This window comes from Centroberyx gerrardi, chromosome 21 (genome assembly GCF_048128805.1).
Source record: "Centroberyx gerrardi isolate f3 chromosome 21, fCenGer3.hap1.cur.20231027, whole genome shotgun sequence".
Taxonomy (NCBI): Eukaryota; Metazoa; Chordata; class Actinopteri; order Beryciformes; family Berycidae; genus Centroberyx; species Centroberyx gerrardi.
The window spans coordinates 16076829-16095405 of NC_136017.1; the positions used below are offsets into that span (position 1 = coordinate 16076829).

Here is an 18577-nt window from a genome sequence, read left to right on the forward strand (position 1 = left end):
GTCTCAAACTTACGGTAGAAACGTGAGTAACTAAAATCTGACGTTTTTGGCGAAAATAACATAAGCCTTGGTGAAATATTTTGGCAAGAACATAGATTTTTGTCAGTATGACTGTAAAATGTGAATTTTGACTGCTACTTTTCCCCAGAAATGGCGGACATGTATCGTTCCCATTCGTGGTGCGTTTAGGGTCATTGGAAAGCTCGGAATTTCTAGTTTCCGGCGATACCAAGCATGTTATTGTAGACTGACGAGAAAATGATCCCGGATCTTTTGATCACAACTTGCTCTTATATTTACGAAGTTTATATTTGTACGACTTCATTGTTAAAATACTTTGTAATAAGACATAGTTTGGTCAACATACAATTGGTTTACAGATTCTGAAAGCTGAAGACCCCATGTTTTCAAAACAGTATAACATTCATATATTCTATAAATAGACTATCTTCCATCGCGATTTTGCTGCAAGATGGCTCAGCTGCCCCCGCAACCGGGGGCGCTCGTTAAGAACAAGTACTGTTTTTCTTTCCTTCAGGCTGTAAAGGCCATGGTGGAGGCCAAATATAAGGAATGTAAGGAGAAGCCCAAAGTGCAGAAGGTGGCTGCGCTGAGCCTTACTTCTGATATGTGGACATGCATGAACACGGATGCCTACCTAGCAGTTAACTGCCACTTTGTTGATGACAGCACTCATCTGCATTAAATTGTATGAGTACTAAAATTCCCTCAGGCACACACTGCTGAAAATACAGCAAGTGTGAAAGCCTCTCTCATGGAGGAATGGGGAATAACAAATAAAGTAACGTGCCTTGTTACAGACGGTGCTGCTAATATGATCGAAACACACTGGAACAGCACCTACCACATGTTGCATCATCTGTTGGAGCTCAGCTTTAGCTAACTTGCACACTGACATCTCCCCACTGACATCTGATAAATACACCAATATTGATGGGTGCTTTTGTCTGTTGTCTCCGTTTAATGATGCCGCCTCCTATCATCATCATCATCATCATCATCATCATCATCACAACAACCGTCAACATCACAAGCTGCTGAACCTGTAGCCCCAGGTAATTTTTATTTTTTGGTTTTGAGTTGCATTTGTATTAATTACTACATTCACTAACGAGGTCTGTGTACACTTCTCAGGTAACAAACTGTGGCGTCATCTGGACAACAGTGTAATGCAGTCCAGGAAAACACAGAATGTGACATCTGACGCCACTGAGGAAGTCCAGCAATACCTGACAACCATATATTGGACGACTGGAGCACCCACTTGAATACTGGGAAAGACAGAAATTAATTTACCCTCGTTTCTCCAAGTTGGCAATGGGGTTTTTGTGTACTCCAGCCTCATCTGTACCATGTGAAAGGGTGTTTTCAAAGGCAGGAGAAATAATCTCCAAAAATAGAAATCGCCTCAGCCCCAACACAGTGGAAAAATGATTGTTCCTAAATAAAGGGTAACCAGGGTAACACACAGGTAAGTACATGCAGAGAAATAGCAGCAGTTAAATGGTTTAATTTTGCAATTATGTTAGCAGTATCCATGTCTCCTGCCTTGTGTGGGACTGACTTCCATGGCTGCCAAGAACCGCAGACCAATGAACCCTCCTACGTTACATAAGCACAGACATTACACACAATATGAAATGTGAGTCAACTCCATCACATTGACAATGATTTGTTGTTGAAAACATCAATATTATGGATATGCAATATCATGGATAGACAGTTATCTGTCAAACAGGACACCGAGGGTTTGGTTTAATGGTACCCACTCTACTGTGAATTGCAGCGTTCCCCAGGGAAGATGTCTTGGTCCTTTATTGTTCTCTATTTTTTACAAACAATCTGCCACTGGGCTTAGACAAAGCCAGCATAGCTATGTATATGGATGATTCTGCAGTATACGTTGGCATCTTCAGTTAATTGAACTGTAAACAATGAACTGCTATCAGTTTGTTTTAAAATGGGTCTACAGTAAGTTGGTCCTTAATACATCTAAAAGCAAGAGTATAGTATGTTGAACTAACTACGGTTACGAAGAAGACCTCAGTTAAATCTGGTACTCAAGGGTGAGGCTATAGGGCAAGTTGAAGAGGCTAAACTGCTTGGTGTGACCTAAGACAATAAATTGTCGGGGCCAAAGCATATTGATAAAGGTGCTATTAAAACAAGGAGTATGCTGTATGTGGTGAGGCGATGCTCTTTTTAGCACTGGAGTCAATCAAACAAGTTCTTCAGGCTCTATGTTGTCAAATCTCCACTATTGCTCAGTTGTATGGTTAAGTGCCATTAAGAGAGATTTGGGGAAAATCACAGCTAATCCAAAACAGCCCTTCACTGTTCATATGGAACTAATATCAATAAAAATCCATGCAAATCTTTCCTGGCTTAAAGTAGAGGACAGATTGAAAGCCTCATTCTTGGTCTATATCAGGAATATCTTTGTGTTAAAATCACTAAAGTGCTTGTATAAGCAACTTAGATATAGTTGGGACCGGCATTCTTATGCCACTAAACATGTAGTTAGAGGTCTGTTTACTACTCCAATATCTAAAACGAGCTTGAGACAGCGCAGGGGAATGTAGAGAGCCATGACAGCTTGGAACTTCCTGCCATGAACCCTTATAAACTGCCCTCCAGATGTCAAACTCCTTCTTCACATCAATGTAATAGTCAATGGATTGTGTGTGTGAATGATGGTACCTCTAAATTATAGCCTAAATACTATTGTCAATGGTAGACAGGTACTGTGGATTTGGTGCTATTAGATGTTTCCTGCCCCGTGATCCAGTGTCTTACCTCCTCCTACCTTTGCCAACTTCGTCCCCATGAGTGTCTTCAACATGTGTGCATGTCTGCGATGTATCACACGCTTTTGAGAATAAATCTCCCAGTAATACTATACCTCTTCTGCTGCATCTCATCTATGAGTATATACATGTATACATCTTTTATTCCAGATTGCCGGTCACTGTAGAGTTACGATACCGAAATCACCCCCACCTCAGACGCTCGTCGTCTCATCAGGCGTGCATGAATGAAATTCAGCTTGCCTTGTTTGCCAATTTATAAATATCATGAGTAACGTTAGGCTATAAATATGTATACATATATACATCTTTTATTCCGGAACTTGGGCGATATGTCAAATTTTTCTTACTGGCCACCGTCAGCGCATCAATCGGCGATTGCCGATGTATTCGTGGTTGGGTAAAGAGAGTGATTAGCACTACATCTAGCTAGCTAGCTAATTCTGTCATTACTATTCTGTCAGGGTTCGCACAAGGTCGTTAGAGTAACGTTAGCCTACTTCAAGTCCTTGAATTTGGAGCGAAAAAAATCAAGTACCCAGTCACATCATAGATGAGATGCTGGACCTAATGGGCAAGATGCTCGACCACCAGTTGGTGACAGAGGTGTCCAAGTCTCCAGCCTGGGGCATAATGGTTGACGAGACGACAGACATCTCTGTCACCAAACAGTTGGGTCTTGTCGTGAGGCAAGTAAACTGTTCAAATATGATCAAAATTACTCATGGTGCAGCTAGAAACTGAGAGTGACAATAGTGTTACTTTGTTTTCTCCAGCTACCTAGGTCCAGATCAGACTGGAACTGTGGTGGTCAAGTCAAGGCTGGAGACGCAGCGACCCTAACAGAGATCATCCTAACCATTCTAACCAGCCAGAAGAAGCTCCCCATGACAGGGTTTTCATCGTTTGCCAGTTATGGAGCATCTGAGATGATCGGTGCGTTTCCAAAAATTAAGAATTATTTGGTTTTATACTAGTTTTAACATACTTTACTTTTAAATTTGTATTCAAATGTGTATCCCATTTCTAGGCAAGAAGTCTGGAGTGGGGCAGCGGCTCACAGATATGTTCCCGGGCTTGATCACGGTCCACTGCGTGTGCCACTGACTCAACCTGGCCGTGTCAGACTGCATCAGTCAGACAAAAGGGGTACCCTACCTGACACAGTACGCGAGGACCTTGGGAACCATCTTCTGGTTTTACCAGGGATCCAGCAACAGGACTGACAGCCTCCAGGAGATGGAAAAAGTTTTCGATCTCCCACAATTAAAACTGCAGGTTCGATGAACTGCCATAATGTGTGATACATATCTATTATATAACCAAGCAACTTTGTATGCAAAGTGTTACCTTTGCTTTTCAGGGAGGCAATCAGACAAGGTGGGAGAGCAGCAAGGAGGCAACAGATGTTGTCCGCCGGATCCTGCCAGCTCTGCTGGCAGACCTGTCTCTGCAGGCCAGGAAGGAGCCCACAGCTCAGGGGCTCTTCAACTTTGCCAAAAATGAGTTCTTCCCCCCAGCCCTGTGTCTGATGCAGGTAAGAGAGTGACTTTTCTTCATAGCATTTTTACTATTTCTAGACTGTTATTGTACTTTTCTACTATTAACTGTCTTTTAACATTTTGGGGTGGGGCATATACTGTATATGGCAGATTACACATCATGTTATCTTTATTTAGCTCAACGTCTGCGGTCTGGACAGGGGCAGCGAGGGCAACGGCGGCTGCCAAGCTGAGGGAGGGATAAATGACTGAGGCCTCGGGAGACACCAGCCAGAGGAGAACCTCCTGCAGTGATTTAGACTGCAAGCAAATAAAAACAATGGAATAATGTAATTTTAGTATGAAGACTTATTTCTATGTTGAATGGTAATTATTAAATGTACTGCAAATTGTCACTGACCCTTAGGTCTGGGCTCTTGACCCTCTCTGTGAATATGTTCCACTCTTGGAGTAGGACAGACTCCTCCAGTCTGGGGATCTGCTTTGCCAGAGCCTGCATCTCCTTCACACCAAAGTTTGGAGCAGGGTTTGCCAGCAGTTTACTCGGTGTGAAAACACCAAAGTTTTGCAGTTGTCGATGTTTTCAACCAGCATAGTGAGGAATGGTTCCATCACCTAGTATGAAAATAAACCATGTCAAATTGATAAATTATAAATATTATGAGTATATACACTGTATATATATATATATATATATCATACCGTTTTCTGGAACCTCTCCCAGACGCCCTCTTTGAAGTAGGCAGGAATTTCTTCCTGGAGTGCCTTCAGCCCGGTGTCGGAGGTCAGCCAGGAGTTCCACCTGTCCCTAACTAGGATCTTCTCCTTAAGTAGGACCAGGGACGCCTTCAGTGCTGTCACCTATAATACATAGTTACAACACAATAATGTCACAGATGACGGACATCGTTCCATTCTTATAAACTTATACTATTTTAGACTTTCATTGTCGACAACTACAGTGGACAACTACATACCTCCTGATCCACTTGAGAGAAGAAAAGGGTTCTTCTTTGGAAGATTTGGAACTGCCTGTGCAGCTTCTCGTGCACCACCTTAAAAGTAAGGATTGTTAATATGATTTGTTGATAGCACAATCATTGCATTCTCCATTCAATTTTCAACCATTGAGGAACCGGCTCAAGGATGACCACCTTGACGTGTGCTGCAGGGTGGCCATTGACGGACCAAAAGCTGATGACATTGACTACCATGGCCTTGTCAGATCCTTTTATCTAGTCAGTAAAAGGAGGAGGGTGAAATGCTCTGAAGCAGGATGTGACCTCTGCAATTGACTGCCTCCCCTCTCCCAACCTCACACCCCTCTCTTCCAACCCCACACCCCTCTCACACAACCCCACACCCCTCTCCTTCAAACTCACTCCCCTCCCCCCCCTTCCAATGTTGTAATAAAATAATTGTTTTTAACCAGTTTTGTTAATTGGGGTTTCATTTACTCAAGCATAATAGACATTTTTGTTTATCAACTGGTCAGAAATAACAGGAAAATGCATAGATTTCTGTCAAATAAGGTAACACAGACTCATTGCCTTTGGCAATGTACGCACGACAGTAAGCATGATCGGTCCGCATACGTGCGTAGGCCCCCCCCCCAAAGGCCCATTCTGAGCCAGGAAAAACCCTGAAAATTAGGAATAAATTCACTATTATTTCATTCATTTGAAGCTAGGTCAGTGAAAGGAATGACTTTTCCAATTAGAGGTGTCACTGCTCACACACCCCCACCTACAGTATAGACAGTTGTCCAGCTCTGTGCAAAATCAATCTTCTAAGATAGGACACCTCAGACAAAAGGCCTTTTTTTTGGCCTTTTTATTCATCTCTTATGTATATAGAAATTGTAATGATTTAAAACACATGCAGAACTCATTTACAAATAATATAAAAAGTGTATTTCCTTTCCATTTATAATTGTGGATGTGATATTTACAACAGAATGCTAATAATATCAGAGATGTTAACATCTAGGGGCAACATAACTCATAAGATGTTATTTCAGAACACAGGCTGTGTGTAGAGACAATAGATTTTATGACTGGTGAGTTTTGCTCCATGCAGGTTGCCGCTATTGACAATGTAGCCAGACGAGGGAATGCTAGTGATATCACATACAGAAAATGGGCTCAAATGCAATAGAAACAGGATGAACACGCACTTCAGCAGGAAAGAGCCATGACAGCCTTGCTGAGACACAGTGATCCAGTTTCACTGAAAAAAGAGGCATCAATGTCCAGCTCTTTTAAATATATATTTTACATTAGTTCTTTAACAGTTGAGTGTTTGGATTTGGAAAGTTGCAATGATACAATTCTCTTGCCCTGAGGATTTATTAACATGTTCTTTGTTGGAAGCTTTACAGTACCATGAGTGCATATACTTTTAGAATAGGTCAAACCCTTAACCTGTGCAGACTGGACTGGACTCCTAAAGGATATCTTGACCATATCAGGTTCTTCTGGTTAAACAGGCTGCATACGACACCCATTTGCAAGCGGCTCAGCACTGGTATGCAACTTTACCATAATTCACCTTGTATCTTGTAAACTTTGTGGATTTTTTCCCTTAGCTGAACGGTAATGAATAATTTTCTATTCAAGTCTATCTTTTTAATTGTAAGAGCTGACTCAGTGTCAGATCTGGCCTCCAGTGTTAGGGATTGTTTTCGAGGACCCAAATGCAGACACGGACAATAGGTAGATGGAAAAGGGAAAAGATTTATTGGTGGTTGGAATAGGGTGGAGTGAGACGAAGGCAGCGGTTGGAGTGGTGGAGACGATCCGGACTGGGCTGGCTGACGGGCGGACGAGCAGATGAGCAGGCGGGTTAGCAGGTGAGCGGACAGGCTGGCTGGTGGACAAGCAGATGAGTGGCAGGCAGGCGAACAGGCAGGGAAGCTGACAGGCTGGCAGGAATGGCGTGGGCAGGCGGAGAGACACACAGGGAAATCCTGGACACAGGAGAAACACGATCAAACGTACAGGACAAGGAACACAAGGATTAACTCTGACATGTGAATACAGAGCGACCGAGAGCGTGTCTACCATAGATTAAAAGGAACAATCTGGCGATGAATGGATGGCAAGCCAGGGTAGATATACTGGTGGTGAAGAGTAATGAGGTTCAGGTGTGCAGGTAAATCCGGAGCCCAGGAGCTGGGGGGAGAGAGGGAGCCACGCCCACGCCACACACACTCTAACAGACACAGACTAACACAGAGAGACAGACCAGGGAGGCGGAGACACAAGGGAGGCAGGGAACACAGAGAAACACAAGGAAAACTAGAGTCACGGCAAGAGCCGTGACATCCAGTTTAAAAACCCAAGAGAGAAACATGAGTAACATCTGTAACTCAGCTGGTAATAAATCAAGAACGGGGGAATTTCAGCGCAGCCACGGTTCGAAATTCTGCCAGAAGACAATTTCCTCCCAATAGCCTGGGACTTGCAGTGTCCACAACATATTGAAGGGACAGAATGCACTGACTGAACTCTTGCTTTGTAATTATGCAAATAAAGGGGTAAAACTATGTTAAACTAAACTGCATGGGCGGAGACATGCTCACATTACCTCTTGCATAACCTCTTACAGCAGAGAGACAGAAGTTCTCCTCTTACGGTCTGCAGCACTTTGGAAATCAAGTCACCTTTCATAAGTTTTACAGGTAAAAAAAACAAAACTTTTTAAATATCTCGCCATGTTTATTTAGGTATTCATGTGTCAGCAATATTTAATATGACTTCTTTGTAGTTAAATTGTCTAAAGAATGGATTAAATGCTACTTCAACAAGTTAGAACCACATGGACATCCATGGACATTTTTTTCTTTACTGCTATTTGAATATGTAACTATTTGTGGCTCTATATCACAAATAGTGACTCCATATAGGATGTTATAAGCAGGGGAGCTTCGGTACGAAAGTAACACTTTTTACTTTTTCCCAGTTTACTCCGGTATGGTGAGAGTAATAAATACCAAACTGACAATTTGTTTGCCTACGGAGCGCACTGAAGAAGGGCGTCTTGCCCGAAACGTCTGTGCGGCAATAAATATAGATTGATTGATTGGGGTGCTGTCCTGGAGTATTTCCCCCCTTTCAGATGCAACTTTCCGTATGTTTCTGAGTAAAATGATCTGGACATAAACAGAAGGAGAACACAACTTGCGCTGTGTTACTTTTGTACCTCCCGTGTGGGACAAAAGTAACACAGCTGCGTGCAAAAGTAATAGCTGTCAGAAAGCGTGTAAGATGCGTCTTATGATTATTTTTTTGTGATCTAATACTGTTTACTTTTAACAACGAATCTTGCAGACCCAGTTTTATATTTGTGCCAATTCACCAAGCCAACATATTAGGCTACATAGCCTAAATATTCTTTGCATCAAGTTACCAATGTTGTGTTAACACAATATTTTGACGCATGATACAAATGAATGGCAACAAGCATCCTATTTTCTCATTTTCTACCAAAGTATTTAGTGGCTGAGGTTGCCAATTCTATTTCAATTAACTAATCAGGCTGAACTTGCAGCTTTCAACGGCTCTGATTCAGTAATGTTATAAGTAAAAGTGAACAGTCTGATAAGGTAGATTTGTTTTGAAATTGAGATGTAAACTGTCTTGTCTTTAGCCATAGTCTTCAAAACACACTGAGTTGTAGCCTGAGAAGAGTCAGTGGTGAACTGTTAGCTAGCTGGTTTATTGGCGATATTGTTTTACCTGACGATGGGCGTGGCATTCGAAGTATGGCACGCTCCACAGTGTGTCTATAAATGTTTTACATAATTAAGCTTATTGTTTCTGAATTGCTTAGCAGAGTTTCATGGGTCGGCTCTCTGAAAGTTGACAGTTATAGCTCTATATGATAACTTGGCACATCAGCGACTACTCTGCATTATAGCCTAAATTTGCACTCTGTCGATTTTATTGCCGTCACACTTTTAATGACGTCAGACAACAAACAAGCTTATTGATCAGTAAAAACTCATGACACTGTAGGCTGCTTGGGATAAAACTGTTTGTACACAAACACTCACATATGCTTGGGATAAAACACTGTGTCTGCCATTGTAGAATACTACTCACAAAAGCTAACGCGCTAAGATATAGCTGCAATGCTAACGCGGCCGCGGTAGCATTGTACGCTACTAACTCACTTCCCATGCAACATTATTTCCCGCCAGTGTTCTATCCACTACACCGCCGCTCAGAATCGGCTGTTCCAGAGCGTCTAATGTTACGTTGATGGTTTCTTTGGGGCTTGGAAAGGCCAGCTCCAACAAAAATGAATGTTTTACCATAAAAAAGTTATCTCATAGAGTTGTAAAAGTTGGATGCCTGTTCAGTTGACTAAGTGCCAATTGACTAGCAGCCAATCAGAATTGAGGTGATTGCTCTGGATATTTCAATATTTGGATTGCACTGTGTGTTTGGACATTGCCCATTGTTCCAGAGTGTGTGTGCCTGCAGTAAAGTGTATTTCATATACAGTATTCACCTGTTTAGTACATTACTAAACAGGTATTACTGGTCTCTAGCTGCGGTGCTGGCCAGCTAGCCTCATGTAGGTAAGCTACATCCAATACCAGTATATGTAGAGAGTTAGGAGTGTGTGCTCAAGACTTACTGTCAGGCCAGAAAAGCAGATTTAGAACCAGCTGAAAACAGAGGACAGTCGTTGGGACTAAAGTGAGTCTAAAGGGAGTCTTCATGTATCATATGATGGCATAGTTGTGGTAAAGGCAGTGGGTAGTCGTACACCATCTACAGCTTGTGCCATATTGCTTTTTACATAAATAATTGGTGAAATAATGCATTATCTGAACTGATGAGGGGGCAAGTTCAAGTTAGTAGGGTCAGTGGTCACATCAGCCGATGTTGTTGAAACTGATAGGGAGGTGGATTAGTGGATGCAATGTTGTGAGCTAAGTGTAAACCTAAGTTTTGATGCAGTTTAAGTTTCGTATAGGTCAGATCAGTGTTGAGATGATGCACAGATGAGGGTGACTGTAGGACAAGAGAATGTATGTTGAGCCCCCAGGGGTCGTGGGCCTAATTCAATGAGGAATCTGATTGGAGTTGCCCATTTGATGACTCCAATGATATACCTGCTCTCGCCCTGACGATTATGATGCATAACACACATGAAAATGTATGTATGCTTGCATGCATGTCTGCTGGGGGGACATGCGAAAGACAAATTTTCATGCATCATTCGGTCTTGGTCATCTTCTTCATCGACTTCCTCCTGCTTCTTCCATTTCTTCCAGATAAGATGAAGAGGAAGTTGGTGATTGACGTGGACACTGGGGTGGACGATGCCCAGGCCATCATGGTGGCTCTTGCGGCCCCCAATGTGGAAGTCCTGGGGATCACCTGTTGCCATGGCAACACACCCCTCGATAATGTCTGCAAGAATGCACTCCGTATCCTGAAGGTCTGCAAGAGACTGGATGTAAGTTTGAGCTTGTATGTGGGGAAAATGTATGTGATTCAATGAGGACCTCCTGCTGTGTGTGGCTGTGGCACCATCACATCTTACATGAAGCTAAACCGATCCTAAACCACCAGATCCCGGTGTACCGCGGCTGCTCGGAGCCCCTGCTGGGCCGGAAAATCCATGCGGGCGATTTCCATGGGAAGGACGGGCTCGGCGACGCCCCTGATCCAGATGCTCCAGGCCTGGAGCTGATGCAGAAGGAAGGAGCTGTGGAGGCCATGATCAGGATGGTCAAGGAGAACCCTGGGGAGGTGGGTAGACCCTCAAGCTCCACTACAGCCATCGAGCATCCAAGCTAAGAAATTGCCATGTTTCAATTCTCATTGGCTGATGTGCACATTCATCCTCATATAGTGCATTGAAATAATGGTAAATACCGTTGATATTGGTTGTTTTCTGGTGCATGGATCTGGCATTGAAACCACTAGATAAACCACTGGATAAATGGCAACAGCCTTAAACTTCATGTCCATCATTTACACAATAAAAAATTAAAGACGCACAGGTGGAATATTTTTCTGAGCCTGTTGCTGATAATCGGCTAGCTTTTTATTCAGTACTGCTGATCAGCAGCTGCTTCTCCTGCTGCTGACTGTCAGAGGTTTTTAACCCATTGCTGAGATGGTTAAGGTCAGCAGAGTTGAGGTCAAACCTTTCAGTTCAAACACTGTGAGATCAAAACAACTCCTACAGGTGGTGGAAAGGCACACCACCTGTGTTTCTGTACCCATATTATAGTGGTCAGGGTTACTAATAATCTTCTGATAAATGCAGATTCCAGTGTGTTAGTGCTGCCTCTGACATGATCGATCAAGCTATTCTAATCGATGTGCAGTGCCCGTTCAAAACGTGCCTGTCTGGAACGGGCCGATTGCTGCTTGCAGCTTTCTCGAGAACCGCGCGTGCCCGTACCGCTCGTGCCCGTACCGCTCGTGCCCGTAGTGCAAATATAGATAATAGATATATTATGGTTATTTTGTGCAATGAGCCAGTCAAATATTACTGATTGTTCCTTTAAGAAATTTTAAAGAGATAATGCAACATTTTTTAATTTTAGCCTGTTTTTTTTCTCCACAAGGCACTTTGTCATATTTTGTTCTCTCTCTCTCTCTCTCTCTCTCTCTCTCTCTCTCTAGGTGAGTCTGGTAGCCACGGCCCCCCTCACCAACCTGGCTATGGCAGTAAAACTGGACCCTTCCTTCCCTGAGAAACTTAGGGGGGTCTATATCATGGGAGGCAACACCGACTGTACGTTTGCGCATGTGTGTGTCAACGTCAACTGTATATTTTAATATCAATATTGCATACTTTCACTAAACATAGAGAGAAAATACTTACTTGTGTGTATATGTCTAGCCAGGGGCAACACCACAGTGTGTGGAGAGTTCAACTTTGTAGCGGATCCTGAGGCCGCCTACATCGTGTTAAACCGATACTCCTGTCCCACCTACATCGCTTCTTGGGAGTTCAGCTGCAAGAACAGCCTGCCATGGGTGAGGTTCCTATGATGGCTACCACAGAATTGTAATGATGATGTCATGAGACTCATGAAATTGAACGTTTAACATAACTGTTGCTGGAGGGTTCAGTCAAATTGTGTCATAATAACAAATCAGCTTTATGCATCTTAGGCACCAAACCTACACAGTTTCAAGGAGGAAAACAAAATATGAATTAGTGGTTTGATTTGTATAACTGTTATTGGATCTATGTAACCAGATAACGTATAATTTACTTATTTCAGTTGTCATTTGTACACTACTAAAATGAAACACATTTGAAATGCATTGGCATGATCAGCACAAATGGCTTACACTTAAATTCAGTTTATTTGAGCTCTATTTGAATCAATTTCATAAATGATAATACTTAATTTACTTGATCCAAATTGTTGGAAATTTGTCATACAATTGAAATGTGTAAACTTTACAAAATAGACTATTACAAAACAGAATATACATATTTTGTACACTTTAAAGTAAATTGAAAAAACACATTTTAAAGTACATTTTAAATGTGTTGATAGATATATGCATTCCAGTTGTGTGTTTAATACATAGAGCAATATTTTACAACCAACATCACAACCAATTAAGCGCCACCATCATTGAAAACCTCCCAAAAACAATGATTTGATAAATCTTGATCCAACCCACACAACATTAATGGAGGTGTGGGTGCGTGTTAAATTTTCTGACGAAGTTGTTTCACAAACTTTCAATTGCATTACAATCAGAGATGAGATGGTGGCTCTTAATTGATTCAAGAAACCTTTTAAAATGATCACTCCCTGACTTACTTGATCACACAGAATTAATGAATTATTGTTTGTTTTTTATGAAACTCTCATTTTCTACCTCAGTCTTTCTGTGACGCTTGGCTGGCCCAAAACACTGACAAGGCTCGTTTCATGGAGAGGATTTTCAGCCACACCATGAAGGTAAGAGTGTGCCAGTCATTTTGGTACAGTAGGTACACTGGAAATGTCTAGAGCAAGTTTACAAAATAGCCTAATAAATGTTAATGGATTACAAGAGTCTGATTACAAATAGTGACAACTGTAATCTGAACAAAAAAGCAGTCTTCTGATCATAGATGAAACCACGATTACCTATTGGATTACTCTGAGAAGTGTTTCCACAGTCAAAAACATTTTGATTGTTAGATTATGGATAGAATTCTACTTAAACATAAAATAATAAATTCATCATGGTTGTAATTTGATAATGCTATTCAAAGTACAGTCTGTAAAGCGGAATCAAAATTTGTTTTGACATATATGTCAAAACATACTCCCAGTACAGTTATATTTTGGTAAATTGTCCCACTGGTCAACTTAATTAATGAGAACATAGACACCAAAATCATCCATGTGTCCCCAGTAGATCATTGGCTTTAGTGTTCCATGCTAACACTTTAGCATACACTACACTGTGTTGAGAGATAGTAGGTGTTGGGCCAGGCCATGTGGTCAAACAAAGGAAAGGCCTACATGTAAGATTGAAAGCCTAAAACACCGGCCTAACAAGGGAATCAGAAACCTGAACTCTAGCCCACCCGCTGGGCTGGGACCTTAAACAAAGGAAAGCAGCGCCAAAATTCCAACAGGCCCTGAAGTTCACACCTAGGTGCGAACTGGCTGAAACCCAACCTCTGGTCTCTCATTGGACGAGACTCGGGAGAACCCCGGGATGTCCCCATGACGTCACCAAGAGTATAAATTCCAGAGATACCTTTCCTCATCGCCCCTTCTTGCGGCCTCGTTGCTAACAAGGTGGTACCTGAAACGTTCGAACTGTTCTTTTGTTTAGCCGAGGCGCAGTCTTCAACTCGCGGGACGAGACCAGACTGTTTAGTGTTAGCCATAACACTGTTGGATCCAGAAGGATTAGATTAGCCGTCCGGCATTCTAACTCCTTACACGCACTGCCGTGTGTAGCAGACCTGCAGAAGTGGACTGGAAGAGAATACAGCTAAGGACACTCCTTCCCTCCAAGAAGACAACGTAAGGATACGTTTCGTCAACCAAGTCGACTCCTGGCTGACATCTTCGCTGCCTACGAGGAAAGCCAGCTGGCCGTTGTTCCGTGCACGGAGAGATAACGGTCCCGCAGATTCGCCTGGGAAAACCCCTCGGATCGATAAGACGGACTCAACCACACACCAATCACTCGAGAGTGATTCCCAAGTAAAAGGCTTTGGTTCTGGGCAGAGACTAGAATAGGTGTGTTAAATAAGCTTACTGATCAGAAGCTGTATTTGTGCGTATTGGGAAGCGCATCGGACCGCCGCGTCCATATTATGCTGTATGAATAATACCTCAATCATTATGCTTGCTGCTTAATTTGATTGTGTTAATGTGAAGCTGATTTGTGTTCAATTGCATGCCGCTGAGCTTGCATCCATGTTAGTAGCCACCGTATAGAGCCAATATACTGCCTTTTACCAGTTCAAAGACCAGTAACCCGGCGTACTATTTCCAAGTCGTACCCCGAGTTCCTGTGTGGTAAAAGGCTATTGTTGTCTCTAGACGGCGAGTAGAACCTCTAGGTTTACCCTGAGTGTTCCCCCCTTTCTCTCTCTCTCTCTCTCTCTCTCCCTTACTAACCCACACACACACACACACACCCACATCTCACTACACATTCATTGCTACCTAAGAATTAGATGGTGTTGGTTTAGCTGCCTAACTCCAACTCCATCTTGGTTCCAAAACCCCCTTTGTTCAAACTGCGCGGTCACAGCCGCCATCTTGAACTCTCGTGAGACGTCCCACTCACGTGGTCACGTCCGCCATCTTGCTCTCTCTCTCTCTCTCTCTCTCTCACACACACACACACACACACACACACACGCACGCATCCATACGTGCCATATGCTGTTTGTGCCTTTATGCTTGTTAGTTAGACTGATAGTTATAGTTGTATAATAAGTTGTTGATTAACTGCAGTGTTATTGATTATTGATTGATATTGCTAAAGTTAAATAAAACTCCATTATACTTTTAAAGAGAAGTTGTCTGTGATTCCTTGTGCATATGTGTTGCAATAACTGCTGGTTGTGAGGGCCTGTGTACGAATTCACCCTTCACTGTTCACTCATAAATGTACAGTGGTACTTAAACACTGTCATTTGGGGGTGAACAGCCATTCTGAGACTGTATTGAAGGTTCGGTTATTGGTCCCTGATTCCAGGGTGGTGCCCCGTTAATATTGACTCCCGTCAATAAATTTCTGAATATTAATAATTTCATGATTATTAATTATTAATTGCTAATAACCAAACCTGCCCCTATCAAAGCCCAACATAGGCCATTGGCATCATCTCAAAAGTGATAAAATGAGAACTTGCAGCACTTGTACAACTGTATTTCCAATGTATTTAACCATGGCGGCCTGTCATGGTAATCATTACCTGCCATGCTAAAAATTATGGATGCAGCAAACAGGTTTTCTGGGGTCAGTTCAGATTTTTTAACAGTGTGATCGTCCAATCACTGATGACCTATTTAGAATGTTTATTGGCCATGAATAAACCAATTAACAGAATAAGTTACTTGTAGGGGAAGAAATTATGATCTCAATAGGAATAGTAAGTACTTGCTGCCATGCTTTTGTTGATATCAAAAGTGTATGTTTCTCATAATTAAGAGTATGACTTTACCTGTTTACACACGTCAAACCAAAATTAGGTTACCGTATTTCCTCTAATAGTGGCCTGTAGTCAATTAAAAGCCGGGTCTCCGATAATGGCCGGGGCCGTCGTCGACATGAACAAATAAAGGCCGGTCTCAAATACAGGCCGGGGGAAAAAACAAAGGAAACAAGACTAGGTCAAAACCTAGTATATGGCTGGACCGTGTCCGTCTCCTCTCTCCGCTGCTGTCCTCTCCACCGCGCCCACGGCCCGCATTGATCCTCCCGATCCAAGCCCCGGACCCCCGCCGAAATCTGGGCCGGATCACCGGGAACACATCGGCGCCCAGGTTCAGTTAGCTTCAGTTAGCTTCAGCTTACATGCAAACAACGGTGGATACCGGTAAACTCCTGGTGCCTGTTTGTAACTGTAGTTTGTAGTAACGTACAAGTGCCACAAGATGGCTCGGCCGGCGAAAGACTCTGGAGCATGCCGTCGTCGATTACCGTAATTATCGTAATGCATTGCAGTAACAAAAAAACGTCTACCTAACGAACCCCAACAGAAGCAGATCAGAAAACAAGGAGGCTTCGTACTAAAATATGAGCAAATATACTTATCAAACAGAGGGAATTAGAAATAAAGGCCTGTCTCTAATATAAGCCTGCTTCCAATAAAGGCCTGGTACCCTCTGCAGTTGAGGTAAATAAAGGCCCGGGCCAATATTAGAGGAAATACGGTAGTTGAGTAAAGTTGTAATGTTGTATTGTTGTTATTGCAGATGGTCCAGACTGCGAGGTATCAAAAGGAGCTGGTGTCAGGAGCTGGTTTCACTTCCTGTGACACCTACGCCATGGCTGCTGCCATCGACGACACATTTGTGACAGAGAGCGAACAGGTGAACATCTATTGCTTTTATCCCTTTAACATTTTCCTTTTCAGCAATACAACATACATACTGTACATAGCTATTCAAGTACTGTATCTGAGCAAGGCACTTACAGTAATAATCCGCAACATTTTTATATAAATAGATGTCTGTTTTGCTAGAATTTGATCTTCATCTTAGTTGGATTGGTGAAAGGAACAGGTGTGGATATGAATGTCCCAGAATGAGGGAATCGATTTCTTCTTTTAAAATGTGACATAGATGCAGTATTAGAAAAGTATGGAAATGGTGTAAAAACATTTAACACATCTGTTTTCATTCCATTTGAATGGACAGTTTTATAATCCGCGGCATTTTCATATGAATAAATGTCCGTTTTACTACTTTCTGTAACACAATAGTGATTCAGCCTATATCCAGTTCATGAAAGCTTTTCCATTTGCTGTTCTAAACACCCGGTGTCTGGTAGCTCTTCCCTGGGAAAAATATAGAGACAAAGTAAAAACACCACAGCAATGAGTGCTTGGCACCACAAACAAAGCCAAATAAAAAAGGACGGAAAAAACATACAGATCTCCCAGTTTACCCTAGTTTAACTTCATTAGACACGGGCATACTCACTTATCTGAACATGTGACAAGAGTTAGGGCGATGGAGAGCAGCGCAAATGTTTAATATCATCTTCCTCCTCCAGGTCGCAGTGACAGTGGAGCTGGAGGGGACCTACACCCGAGGCATGATGGTGCTGGATCATCTGGAGCTGCTGAAGAAGCAGCACAAGGCCATCATCATGAAGACGGTTGACCTGGAAAAGTTCAAGAAGATGCTGATGGACTCGCTGAAGTAGTGTGGTTACACTGAGGCAAATTATTTTCCACTGAATGCCACTATTTCCCTCAGGAATTTCCTCTTGGTGGGCTGGAAAGGCCTTTTAACCATTACACCAGATGACACTAAAACTCTAATTAATACCAGCACACATTAAGTTCTTTTAAGCATTATGGCACCTCCTATGGGTGGAGCGACTCACTGACAGAAAATCATATGAGAATCATTTTAATTTAAGATGGGGAACCATCACTTAGATCATAAAAGCACAAATAGATTGATTTTCTGAACCAATAAAAAAAACTAGAAAAGTCTTAAGTTTCACAGTACACATGAACCGACATGGTAACAAGGACAAGAAGACCTCACGTCTATTAGATGGCGAGTAGTCATTCAGATTGGTGGGTTTAAACATCAATATATCATTGATAAATTAATTGTGATACCTTGGCATCAATACCATAAACAAATGAGCCAAAACGGAGATCGCAGACACTCTATCTAATCTCTCGCTTTCTCTGTCTGACTTTATCCACCGAAATAAAAGTGTTTGTGTCCATATTCAATGTGTAAAATTTCATTCTGATAGGGTGAAAGGTTTTTTCCCTATTCACCTGTGGTGCTTCACCTTCCACTCAATAGTCTTCTACCAAACTCTACCGTTTACAATCTGACCTGACCGTCCAAAACAAGGTCACTCTGCCAGTAACGCACTTTCACCCCACAGCAGTCTGTGCTGCGGCTCCTGTGGAGCCTACAAATGTTTTTTGGAGATATTCTGACAAACCCCATTTGGACTCAGTGTTAGCAGCAAGAGGCAACGGAGCTCACCATTTCAACCAACATCTGACTCTGGAGTAAATATTGTCTGTGGG

The 18577-nt window shown here is 42.4% G+C and overlaps 1 protein-coding gene across 2 annotated transcripts; it reads left to right on the forward strand.

The window, feature by feature from the left end:
• The first annotated feature begins 1476 nt into the window (after positions 1-1476).
• On the forward strand, positions 1477-18263 carry LOC139913965 (inosine-uridine preferring nucleoside hydrolase-like). 2 transcript variants are annotated; one of them, XM_071902140.2, is made up of 8 exons: positions 1477-1492; positions 10620-10804; positions 10921-11100; positions 11986-12097; positions 12206-12342; positions 13212-13289; positions 16767-16883; positions 17569-18263. In XM_071902140.2, the coding sequence occupies exons 2-8, from the start codon at positions 10625-10627 to the stop codon at positions 17719-17721; spliced, it is 957 nt and encodes a 318-aa protein (XP_071758241.1). In that variant the 5' UTR covers positions 1477-1492; positions 10620-10624; the 3' UTR covers positions 17722-18263. The 2 variants fall into 2 exon arrangements, with proteins under 2 accessions (XP_071758241.1, XP_071758240.1); XM_071902139.2 differs by lacking the exon at positions 1477-1492 and adding an exon at positions 7949-8012.
• The last annotated feature ends 314 nt before the right edge of the window (positions 18264-18577 follow it).

Coding starts and splice junctions, on each gene's coding strand:
- LOC139913965 (XM_071902140.2), top strand. CDS start 10,625: ATGAAGAGGAAGTTGGTGATTGACGTGGACACTGGGGTGGACGATGCC. Junction 11,101..11,985: donor TCAAGGAGAACCCTGGGGAG/GTGGGTAGACCC, acceptor CTCTCTCTCTAG/GTGAGTCTGGTAGCCACGGC. Junction 12,343..13,211: donor GCAAGAACAGCCTGCCATGG/GTGAGGTTCCTA, acceptor TTTCTACCTCAG/TCTTTCTGTGACGCTTGGCT.